Genomic DNA, 12,199 nt, shown 5'->3' with positions numbered 1-12,199 from the left:
TCAGATGGACAATAGGGGGAATCGCGGGGGAGAGAGACAAGGGGGGGTCAGATGGACAACGGGGGGAATTGCGGGGGAGACAGACAAGGGGGGGTCAGATGGACAATGGGGGGGAATCGCGGGGAGACAAGGGGGGGTCAGATGGACAATGAGGGGGAATCGTGGGGGAGACAGACAAGGGGGGGTCAGATGGACAATGAGGGGGAATCGTGGGGGAGACAGACAAGGGGGGTTCATATGGACAATGGGGGGAGTCGCGGGGGGGGGACAGACAAGGGGGGGTCAGACGGACAATGGGGGGAATCGCGGGGGGTCAGACGGGGGGGTCAGATGGAGAATGGGGGGAATCGCGGGGAGACAGACAGGGGGGGTCAGATGGACAATGGGGGGAATCGCGGGGGACAGACAAGGGGGGGTCAGATGGACAATGGGGGAATCGCGGGGGACAGACAAGGGGGGGTCAGATGGACAATGGGGGGAATCGCAGGGGAGACAGACAAGGGGGGGTCAGATGGACAATGGAGGGGAATCGCGGGGCAGACAGACAAGGGGGGGTCAGATGGACAACGGGGGGAATTGCGGGGGAGACAGACAAGGGGGGTCAGATGGACAATGGGGGAGAATCGCAGGGAGACAGACAAGGGGGGGTCAGATGGACAATGGGGGGAATCGCGGGGGACAGACAAGGGGGGTTCAGATGGACAATGGGGGGAGTTGCGGGGGGGACAGACAAGGGGGGGTCAGATGGACAATGGGGGGAATCGCGGGGGGAGACAGTCAAGGGGGGGTCAGATGGACAATGGAGGGGAATCGCGGGGCAGACAGACAAGGGGGGGTCAGATGGACAATGGGGGGAATCGCGGGGAGACAGACAAGGGGGGGTCAGATGGACAATGGGGGGAATCGCGGGGGACAGACAAGGGGGGGTCAGACGGACAATGGGGGGAATCGCGGGAGGTCAGACGGGGGGTCAGATGGAGAATGGGGGGAATCGCGGGGAGACAGACAAGGGGGGGTCAGATGGACAATGGGGGGAATCGCGGGGGACAGACAAGGGGGGGTCAGATGGACAATGGGGGAATCGCGGGGGACAGACAAGGGGGGGTCAGATGGACAATGGGGGGAATCGCAGGGGAGACAGACAAGGGGGGGTCAGATGGACAATGGAGGGGAATTGCGGGGCAGACAGACAAGGGGGGGTCAGATGGACAACGGGGGGAATTGCGGGGGAGACAGACAAGGGGGGTCAGATGGACAATGGGGGGAATCGCGGGGGACAGACAAGGGGGGTTCAGATGGACAATGGGGGGAGTTGCGGGGGGGACAGACAAGGGGGGGTCAGATGGACAATGGGGGGAATCGCGGGGGAGACAGACAAGGGGGGGTCAGATGGACAATGGGGGGAATCGCGGGGAGACAGACAAGGGGGGGTCAGATGGACAATGGGGGGAATCGCGGGGAGACAGACAAGGGGGGGTCAGATGGACAATGGGGGGAATCGCGGGGGACAGACAAGGGGGGGTCAGACGGACAATGGGGGGAATCGCGGGAGGTCAGACGGGGGGTCAGATGGAGAATGGGGGGAATCGCGGGGAGACAGACAAGGGGGGGTCAGATGGACAATGGGGGGAATCGCGGGGGACAGACAAGGGGGGGTCAGATGGACAATGGGGGAATCGCGGGGGACAGACAAGGGGGGGTCAGATGGACAATGGGGGGAATCGCAGGGGAGACAGACAAGGGGGGGTCAGATGGACAATGGAGGGGAATTGCGGGGCAGACAGACAAGGGGGGGTCAGATGGACAACGGGGGGAATTGCGGGGGAGACAGACAAGGGGGGTCAGATGGACAATGGGGGGAATCGCGGGGGACAGACAAGGGGGGTTCAGATGGACAATGGGGGGAGTTGCGGGGGGGACAGACAAGGGGGGGTCAGATGGACAATGGGGGGAATCGCGGGGGAGACAGTCAAGGGGGGGTCAGATGGACAATGGGGGGAATCGCGGGGAGACAGACAAGGGGGGGTCAGATGGACAATGGGGGGAATCGCGGGGAGACAGACAAGGGGGGGTCAGATGGAGAATGGGGGGAATCGCGGGGAGACAGACAAGGGGGGGTCAGATGGACAGTCACGGGCGGTGGTGACCCAGGGCAGGGGGGTGGCGCTGACGGGGTCCCCCCCGGCCCCGATCCGGGCCGGGCCCAGCCGAGACACGGGGGGGCTCTCCCCTTTCCGGAGCCCCGCGGGGATCGGGCGGGCCGCTGCCCCCGCTCGCTCGCTCGCCCGGCGCCGCCAGGGCCGTGTGCGGGAGGAGGCGCCGTCCGGCGGCGGGGTGGGCGGGGCCGCGGAACCGGGGGAGCCGGGGCTTCCGGCCGCGGGCGGGGCGGGGCGGGGCGAGCGGGGGACGCTGCTGGGCCCGCGCCGCCGGGTGCGTAGCGCGGGGGGCAACGGGGGATGGGAGCAATATGGGGGAGAAGGGACAGTAGGGCCTGTAGGGGAGAGAGGAGGAGCCTGGGGGGGCAGTAGGGGAGAGAGGAGGAGGCGGGGGGGCAGTGTAGGGAAGGGGGGGCAGGCTGGGGGGGGAGTGTAGGGAGAGAGGAGGAGGCGGGGGGCAGTAGGGGAGAAGGGGGAGGCGGGGGGCAGTAGGGGAGAGAGGAGGAGGCCGGGGGGCAGGCCGGGGGGCAGTAGGGGAGAGAGGAGGAGGCGGGGGGGCAGACCGGGGGGCAGTAGGGAGAGAGGGAGGAGGCGGGGGGGCAGGCCGGGGGGCAGTAAGGGAGAGAGGAGGAGGCGGGGGGGCAGGCCGGGGGGCAGTAGGGGAGAGAGGAGGAGGCGGGGGGGCAGGCCGGGGGGCAGTAAGGGAGAGAGGAGGAGGCGGGGGGGCAGGCCGGGGGGCAGTAGGGGAGAGAGGAGGAGGCGGGGGGGCAGTAGGGGAGAGAGGAGGAGGCGGGGGGGCAGGCCGGGGGGCAGTAAGGGAGAGAGGAGGCGGCGGGGGGGGGCAGGCCGGGGGGCAGTAGGGGAGAGAGGAGGAGGCGGGGGGGCAGGCCGGGGGGCAGTAGGGGAGAGAGGAGGAGGAGGTGGGGGGGCAGGCCGGGGGGGCAGTAGGGGAGAGAGGAGGAGGAGGCGGGGGGGCAGTGTAGGGAAGGGGGGGCAGGCTGGGGGGGCAGTGTAGGGAGAGAGGAGGAGGCGGGGGGGGCAGTAGGGGAGAGAGGAGGAGGCCGGGGGGCAGACCGGGGGGCAGTAGGGAAGAGAGGAGGAGGCGGGGGGGCAGGCCGGGGGGCAGTAAGGGAGAGAGGAGGAGGCGGGGGGGCAGGCCGGGGGGCAGTAGGGGAGAGAGGAGGAGGCGGGGGGGCAGGCCGGGGGGCAGTAAGGGAGAGAGGGGGTGGCAGTGTAGGGAAGGGGGGCAGGCCGGGGCCAGGAGGGGAGAGAGGAGGAGGTGGGGGGGCAGTGTTTGGGGTGGGCCGGGGGCCCAAGCCGTGAGATGGAGGGGAACTGCGGGGCAGGGTACTTGTTGTGTAAGTCGCTGAGACAGGGATGGCCGGGTGTGTGGGTGGGGTGAGGACAGCTGTGGGGTGGTAGATTGGTCCCTCCAGCCCCTCCCCCGCCCGGTGAGTGTTAGGGAGGGGCTTTAATCTCTGCTGAGCTGCTGCCCTGTGTGTTTCCTGGCCAGACCCCTGGTGGGGATGCTGCCCCACAGGCCCAGCGATGCTGCCCTGAGGGAGAAGATCAAGGAGGCCACCCACAGGGACATCTTGGCTGCGGATCTGAAGTGCAGCCTCTTTGTCTCTGCTTTACAGAGCTACAAGCGTGATTCCGTCCTGAGACCCTTTCCAGGCCTCTATGCCAATGAGGAGAGCAAGGATTTTGATGCATTGGTGAGTTGTTATCCCCTCGGAGGGGACAGCTTGGCACCGGGTGAGCGGGGAGGGGAGAGGAGAGGAAGAATGACAGATAGCAGATGACAGAACGAGGAGTAATGGTCTCAAGTTGCAATGGGGGAGGTTTAGATTGGATATTAGGAAAAACTTTTTCACTAAGAGGGTGGTGAAACACTGGAATGCGTTACCTAGGGAGGTGGTAGAATCTCCTTCCTTAGAGGTTTTTAAGGTCAGGCTTGACAAAGCCCTGGCTGGGATGATTTAACTGGGACTTGGTCCTGCTTTGAGCAGGGGGTTGGACTAGATGACCCTCTGGGGTCCCTTCCAACCCTGATATTCTATGATTCTATGATTCTAAGAACAGGAGGTATTCCTTCAGAGCACACGTGTAATTAGTTCCACATAAAAACAAAGCCCAGAACAGATCGTATAAACAAGTCACTCATTTTCATTACTGATGCACGGAATGCTACTTTGCAGTAGTGTCGTTAGGAGCAATTAATTAATATCTGTAAAGTGCCTCCAAGGTGAAATGTGCTAAATGTTATTAACATGATTATCCACTTGAATAATGCTGACTCCATTTCTGGCACCTCCTGGTTTAAACACACCGGCTGTGCTGCTGTAGGTAGGCTGTACGGGCTTGCCTTACCTTCCCCTTGTTTTCTGGCTGACTGAGAGGAGCAGTGGAGGGTTACCACTCCCACACAGTGCTTTCCTGCATTGTACATTTGTCCCCTTGTCCTCTCAGGTTGGGGGTAAGAGTCTGATTCACTAGGAGTTCCTGCTCCCTGCAGCTATTGCTTCAGGCCCTTAATTCTGGAGCCTGTTCAATTTATCTGGCTTTCTGTACACACCAAGGACACGGACAGATTCCCGGCCGTGGCAAAATATGGCGTAAGCATTAGCAGCACATATATTATAAAAACTTGATCCTTGTTAAGGACAAGTGGCTAACATAATTCTCCTAATCCCCTCACCCAATCTTGATTTTTCTAACTACACATGAGGCTGTTAGGTTGTGCTCTGTATGTATGTGTTTGAACACTGTCCAGTAGTGAAAATTGCAAAACAGCTGCCACTATAACATATTCAACTACTCACAACTTTCTGAAAAACCCTCCTCTAGGATGGAAACTTTCCAGACATAGGCCCTGTCCAAAGATGAACTTCCGGTTTGGTTGGAGGAAAACACCTTTTTGGGCTTGTGATGTTGAACAAACAGACTGATGCCATATTGAGCACATGCAGCAGCACATAGACCTCTGCATAAGGGGAAATAGGGAATCACTGTTTTAATGGTGTCCTTCCAAATAAATGCAGTGTAATTTGTACACAGCTCTGGAAGTTAAAAAAATAAATAAAGTTAAAAAGTAGAAAAGTTGTCATACTACTGCGTATATTGTGTTATAACTTGTATATGGGCAAAAACCTACATAGCTCTTTACAGACAATCATAAAAATGAGGCCCCGGCCCAAGGGTTTATAGCTAAGTTGAGTAGAATCTATAAAGCGGGTTTAAAATGCATTGTTTTCGCTATAACTAAAGAGCCTAAGCAGCTGTGCAAAACTATGTACATTTACTAGCTCAAACAAAATACCTACTCTTGCCCAGTTAATAATAAAAAAAATTGATATGTTGTCTGCCCAATATAAGTGGGTAAGTAAAATTTTGCAAGTCTGAAATGCAGTAAGTAAGATTAAGGAATAGAGATTTAGAAGGTAAATGACAAATGTAGACTTGGAAGCCTCTAAGTCTAAGTTTGAAAGTCTGAAAAGGTTTAACAGGTGAAATAATATCAAAAGCCTTTTATTTTTTCCCTGTCTGTTGCTCTCTGGAAAATCCAATTTGAACCAGTATGTGCAAGCCTCCTCGGGGTGGCATCTCTCTGGAGGTGTTTACAACTTAAATGAGTCACCGTAATCACCCCCTCACTGTTTTGATTCATGGGGGCATTGTGGTAACTCTCCCTCCTGGTGTTGCATATAATCCCTGGCCCACAGTCATAGGTGCCAACTTCCCCTCTTTCCCGTGGGTCCTCGACCCCCTGCCACCCCTGCCCCCATTCCAACCCGTTCCCCAAAGTCCCTGCCCCAACTCCGTCCGCTCCCTGCCAACATGCCGACTCCTTCCCCAAATCCTGGCCCCATCCCAGCCTCTTCCCCTCTGCGCACCAATGTTCTTGCTCCTCCCCCCCATCCCCGAGCCGCTCGGGGACGGGGAGGCGGGGAGGAGTTTGGCAGTGGCCGGGTGGGAAGTGCTGGGAGCTAGGTAGAGAAGAGGGGATGCGGCGTGTTCAGGGGAGGAGGAGGTGGGGTGGGGGGTGAGGAGAGCTTGGCTGCCGGTGGATGCAAAGCACCCACTAATTTATCCCCGTGGGTGCTCCAGCCCCGGAGCACCCACAGAGTCGGCGCCTATGCCCACAGTGATACATAACTTAATACGGTATGGTTCCCAAAAATATTGCATGGGATGGCAATATCTGGTCACACTTATACCATTCCAGATATTGCCTCTGTGTTGATGTAGTGACCACATTCAGACGTTTTTGCTCACTGTTCTTATGCATACCCCATGGATGCTGCTGCTGAATATAGATCATAGAATTATGGAAGACCTGTAACTTGCTCAAACATAGTACTCAGTGTTGCATGTCAGAACAAATGACAAATTTCCCCACATAATCTCAGTGCAAGTTTTTTCAGAAGCGATTCTTGTAATTAATTGGAAATTGTTTTTCAACTTGTACCCCACAGATCCTCATTAGAGTGAAATATTATTTTCTTACCACTAGAGGTCTCTATTTAATCGTGATGATGAAGAGATGCAAACCACACTAATCATCTTTCTTATCTTAGCTTGCAGATACAAATGCTTTGCCAAGCTTAAAAGAACTTCCAGAGTCTATTTCAGACACAGATAAAAGGACATGGGATCTGTTTAGCTGGATTTTATCATCTAAATTCTTAACTATACAAAGTACTAAGAAAAAGGAGGTAAGATTTCAAATTCTTATGAAAGTTTCATGACGTGAGTTTTTTATTTAACACAACCACTTGCATGTAGGTGGTTACCTCAACCTGGGATTTAAGGGTTATTTATTGTAAGGATTGAAAAGTACGTCAAGTGAATGCATATTCTAGTAGGCATAGATGAATAAAGAGACAGTGTCTTTACCCCCAAAGAGATCAAAATCTAAATAGAGAAGGAACAGAAGAAGGAATGCGTGCAGCAAAAGCAAGTGAATGACTGAGTGGTGATTAATCTATTATTTCCTATTAAAACCCCAAAGGTTTGTCTTAGCAAAACCCTTATATTGCTAATATATGGTTTATCGCAGTTGACCACTCTATTGAATGTTGTACTCCTACCCTGTGTTTAGATTGTGAGGGCCTCAGGGCAGGGACCGTGCCACTTTTTCTATTTAGAAAACACCTCATGTTGAGGAGGAAGAATGAGCTAGTGGTTCAGGTGCCAGCCCAGGACGCAGGATACCGGGGTTTGTTTCCATGCTCCGCCACAGCCTCCACGTATGATCTTGCATAGGTAACTTAGTCTCTCTGTGCCTCAGGTTCCAATCTGTAAAATGTGCACTACCTCATGGGGATGTTGTGAGGATAAGTGTGTTAAACTTGTGAGGCACTCAGATACTACAATAGTGGAGACTGCGTAAGTACCTAAGAGAGCTGTGGATGCTCCTGGAAACGATAAAAATGTCTTTTAGTTCCACATCTTTTTCTTTCCCAAGGAACATATCTCATGAATATATCTATATCATAGCCTTGTTTGTGTGTTGGGATGATGACACCATAAAGATGTCTCTCTTCTTTTCCTCCCTCTCATTGCATCATCCACTTAACTCTGATATCTGACTCCCATTATTGGGAGAGGAGGTGGGGGGACATTTAACTTTGATGTCATAACCTTAACACTCAACACTCATGAATATTCGTAGAGAAGCAGCAAAGGAGAAGAGGGCAGGAGCGTGGAGGCAAAATAAACCCTTGCAGTTTCCACAATCCACTTGGTCTTCTATGGTTATCATTACCAGCTAGCTGGGTATTAATACTGAATTATAAATGTGCATAGGTAAATATATATAGGAACTAGGAAAGGATCTGAGAGTAAGCAAATTTCCAGTGAACAATCTAGACCTTTTAAAAAAATAACACTAGGATTCCTTTCTGTTTTTAAGTATGAGAAGATCCAAGAGTTGACAGGAATGTCAAGTGATGCCGTTCCTACTCCCGACTTCCTGTTTGAAATAGTGTATTGTGATCAGATGAATGCCAAATTTGATGAAACCAGGGGAGAAAGGAACCTTATTTATGCATTCCATGGGAGTCGCCTTGAGAACTTCCATTCCATACTGCACAATGGTTTACATTGCCATTTAAATAGGGTAAGGTTTCCAATATTTCTTGCATTAAACACACAGCTTTATCCTTCATTCACAAACTTTGAGGGGTGTTTTAAACACATGTACAAACTTGTGTAGGGATAAAAAAATGTGATCTGATATCTCATGTTGCTATTTGTTTTCCTTGATGGCAACGCAGTTAACTTTGCATATGATTGTACTGGGTTTTAGAATTCAGACTGAGCTTAAAAAATGCAGGTGATGTGAAACATAGGCATTAAATTATAGTCGTTTCTCCAATATGCCTGGTTGTAGCCATCCTTCACTTTAAAAATAAAAAAAAGAGAGATGAATTTAGTGCCTCTGAAAAATGCTGGCTTATTTGACAGCCCTAGAGATGGAAGATCTCTAGCCTTATACCAGGAGGAACATGGTCAATGTAGGCACTCTCTGCCCAGGTCTCAACCTTGGACCACCTCTAACGGTGAGAAACTACCTACCAATTGAGAGTCCTTTGCATCTGACAGGAGATTGCTAAGAAGGATGTCATTTGGTGGGGCGGGTGGGACTTTGTGGATGTCCATACCTGTTTGATAGAAGCTAGCTGGGACTATCACATATTTTCATGTAGATTGTCACATAGCTGCCAGACAGTAAAAACACACAGTCATTACCAACCTGGGTCACATGTGAAACAGTGACTTATTGTTTTTAATTTCATCCCCACATTCTTACTACCTCACTTTCATAAGCACCAAAGTTCACATGAAAACAAAAAAAAAAGTTAAAAGGCCCACACTTTTAGGGTTACAGAGGGCAAGAAAGAATCTTTTCCTTCCCAGGAGGGCACAGCTGGCATGGTGCGTTTTGATTTTTTTCCTCCACCCTCATGAATTATCACATTGACTACAGTGGGAGGCAGCGTGCTAGATTAGATGGGGTGGCAAATCCCATGTTTCTGAACTAGTAAAGCAATTGCATTTGGAAAAAAAAATCATACTTGAAAATAACTTTTCTCCCTCACAAGGCAGGTTTCTAAATGTCACTAAGGCCTTGTCCATGCACAAAAGTTGCACCACTTTGAATATACCAGCATAATTAAAGCTGTACAACCTCCTGAGCGTGGTTTAAAAAAAGTGCTTATACTGGTCTAGCTTAATCCATTTAAAAAAAAAAAAGTCACACCCCTAACTGAAATAGTTACACTGGTACAAAATCTGTCTGTAGTCCAGGAGTTTAAGATCTGAGACTTCTGAATTTCACTGCTGTGTTTTTAAGCTCCATAATACTTTTGGAAATAGCATGCTGGCATTTGGAAAGGAAAGCGCAGTGGTACGCTGTATTATTGTTCAATGTGGACATTCAGAGTGTTTCATCTGATGTAGTCTCTCTCGATTTACCTTTGTGCTATTTCAGACATCCTTGTTTGGTGAAGGTACCTACCTTACCAGTGATCTAAGCCTCGCTCTACTTTATAGCCCTCATGGTCTTGGGTGGCAACACAGTGTTTTGGGCCCTATCCTTAGTTGCGTAGCTGTTTGTGAGATTATCGATCATCCAGATGTAAAATGCCAGGTGAAGAAGAAAGGTGAGTGTATAAAAATAATTACAACTAGAGTATTTGTTAATCTTCTATTAATACTCCTCAGTCTTAGGTTGTGTAAATGTGCAGTAATACAGCTAAAAATGTACTCGTGTGTACACTTGTTTCCCTCCTGCAGAAACTGAACCGGGGGGCACCTTTTCTGAATGACCCATTAGCAAATCTACAAAAGCTTTCCACAAAAATGGAAACAATAAAACTTGATCATTCTGGTAGTGGGACCCAGCTAGATCAGTATAGAAACCAAAATAGCGTCCTATTTTGTTTTAATCTAGCATCAATACGATAACAGAATGTGTTCTGTAATACAGAGTTATTCCATTTGTTTCAGAAGTGAACCCAAGCCAAGGTATTCGTGTAACAGCAAGATTAATACGCATTCTGTATTTATGCATGTTTGACTCCTAACAAGGCCTGTACTCTAGTAGTCAAATTTCATTTTGCTGCTTTCTTCCCACAGTTCTAGATCCTGTTGTATTATTTGTTGATCCTTTCTGATGTTAGCAACCCCTCAAGCATTGTGCTCTAGGCCTGCCTTCTCCTATCTCTAATGTGCCCCTTCTCCACTCCCAATCCACAGTACCCCCATGCCAGGGATAACCATTAGGGGCCGGTGTAGCCTTAACACAACTCTGATTCTCCTTTGGGATGTTAAGAGGGACCAAGGAAATTTTAGGTACAGGAAGGAATAAGAGCCCTGTTTCCTAACTCCAAGTCCTGTGCCTTGACCCGTCTTCCTTTACTGTCATACATGTGCTTTTGCTTTCCTTCCCATTTCCAAGAAAACCTCTTTTTGTCCCATACAGATTCAGAAGAAATAGACAGGAAAAGAGCAAGAGTAAAAAACAGTGAAGGGGGTGATGTTCCTCAGAAATACTTTGTTGTCACAAACAATCAGCTTTTACGAGTTAAATACTTATTAGTGTATTCACAGAAACAACACAGGAGGTAAGAGTTCAGCTCACCAGTATAATGAGCATGGTGCAAGTGCCAGATAGACAGAGATCTTATTTGTACATCATTCTCTCTCTCAAAATCCAAAAATACAAAAGCAAGACATGCTTCTATTTACAGGAAGCAAAAAGGGATCCCAAAGCAAATAAAGGAGCAAATGTAGTAGCTAGGAAAATCTTTATCAAAGCTTGCAAGATCATTTAAAAATAATAAAACATAATAAATGTGTCTTAAATGTGACAAGCTTATATTTGATGTAATTCATGCTTTTTATGAATTTTTTTCTTTCCACAGGCCTTCTAGTCAGTTATCTTGGTTTTCCAATCATGGTTTTGCTATAATGATGATGATGTATCTACTACTGCTAATTGTTATAAGTGCAGGCAACTCACCGGCCTTCCTCTACTACTGGAATAGAATGTTTGTCTCGGAAGGATGAGCAAGCTGGTTTATATGCTGTTATGTTCACCATGTGCCTTAATGATAGGAGATCTCCAACCTACTGCATCTGTACCAGCGCTCTGGAAATGGGGTCTCGAGCATTTGGTTATATTCCAGTTGCATTACCTTCATGGCCTCCTTTCCATTTTTTCCTTGTTTAAGTTGTTTTCTTTCTTTGAGTAATGACGGAGCCTGATGGGCTTAAAAGGGAGCTGCCATTCTTGCCCTAGGGACGCTGAAGTAGAATGTGAACAGTTCTGTACACGTTTTAGTCAATGGTCCAAGAAAATCTTTATTTACAATTAATTAAAACTTTAGTGTGGAAACTATCGGGCTGTAGGTGCTGGAACTGGGGGTGCTGCCACACTCCCTGACTTTAAGTGGTTTCTATCATACACAGGGTTTACAGTTTGGTTCAGTTTCTCTCAGCACCCCTGTATTGGGGGTGTTTATTCTCTGCCAGATTAAAACAGCAATATTTATTTATAACGTTATTGGAAGGGAGGAATTCTCTTTACCTCACACAAAGGTAAACCCGCAGTAGGTTTTATTGCTTTGACTTGAGAAACCCTATGTCTTTACTGAAGAGGAAAAGTGCTGTTTCTCATATGATAAAGCAGGATCATCTTAATTACAGTTTTTGACAGGGGATTATATATAGGCACAGTGATTGTAACAAAACATTATAAATAAAACAGTAACCAAATCGGAAGGATCTGAATGTTCTTGTTATTGAAAATAACATCACTGGATAAAGAATTAATACTGAATTTTAGAGGACTGTAGGTGATGATGAGGAATATGTCTTAAGTACAGTACAATGGGCCAGATCCTCACCTAGGTTCAGAGAGCATACAGTGCACGTCTGGGGAGGGTGTAAGATCAAAGTTCATCTTGGCCCTCCCCCACAAAGGGGCCCACTATATGCAGGGCTGGTCCCTATGTCTAACAGGCTCAAATGGG

At 49.8% G+C, this 12,199-nt stretch overlaps 1 protein-coding gene across 2 annotated transcripts; it reads left to right on the top strand.

Moving 5' to 3' along the window:
- Positions 1–2,367: 2,367 nt before the first annotated feature.
- PARP16 (poly(ADP-ribose) polymerase family member 16) lies at positions 2,368–11,948 on the top strand. 2 transcript variants are annotated; one of them, XM_038419646.2, is made up of 7 exons: positions 2,368–2,430; positions 3,670–3,874; positions 6,737–6,874; positions 8,074–8,280; positions 9,655–9,826; positions 10,648–10,789; positions 11,090–11,948. In XM_038419646.2, the coding sequence occupies exons 2-7, from the start codon at positions 3,683–3,685 to the stop codon at positions 11,232–11,234; spliced, it is 996 nt and encodes a 331-aa protein (XP_038275574.1). In that variant the 5' UTR covers positions 2,368–2,430; positions 3,670–3,682; the 3' UTR covers positions 11,235–11,948. The 2 variants fall into 2 exon arrangements, with proteins under 2 accessions (XP_038275574.1, XP_043349604.1); XM_043493669.1 differs by lacking the exon at positions 8,074–8,280.
- The last annotated feature ends 251 nt before the right edge of the window (positions 11,949–12,199 follow it).

The sequence above is a fragment of the Dermochelys coriacea genome, chromosome 10 (genome assembly GCF_009764565.3).
Source record: "Dermochelys coriacea isolate rDerCor1 chromosome 10, rDerCor1.pri.v4, whole genome shotgun sequence".
Lineage (NCBI taxonomy): Eukaryota > Metazoa > Chordata > Testudines > Dermochelyidae > Dermochelys > Dermochelys coriacea.
Note: the sequence above shows the minus strand (reverse complement) of the source record. Positions and strands in the feature narration are given on the sequence as shown.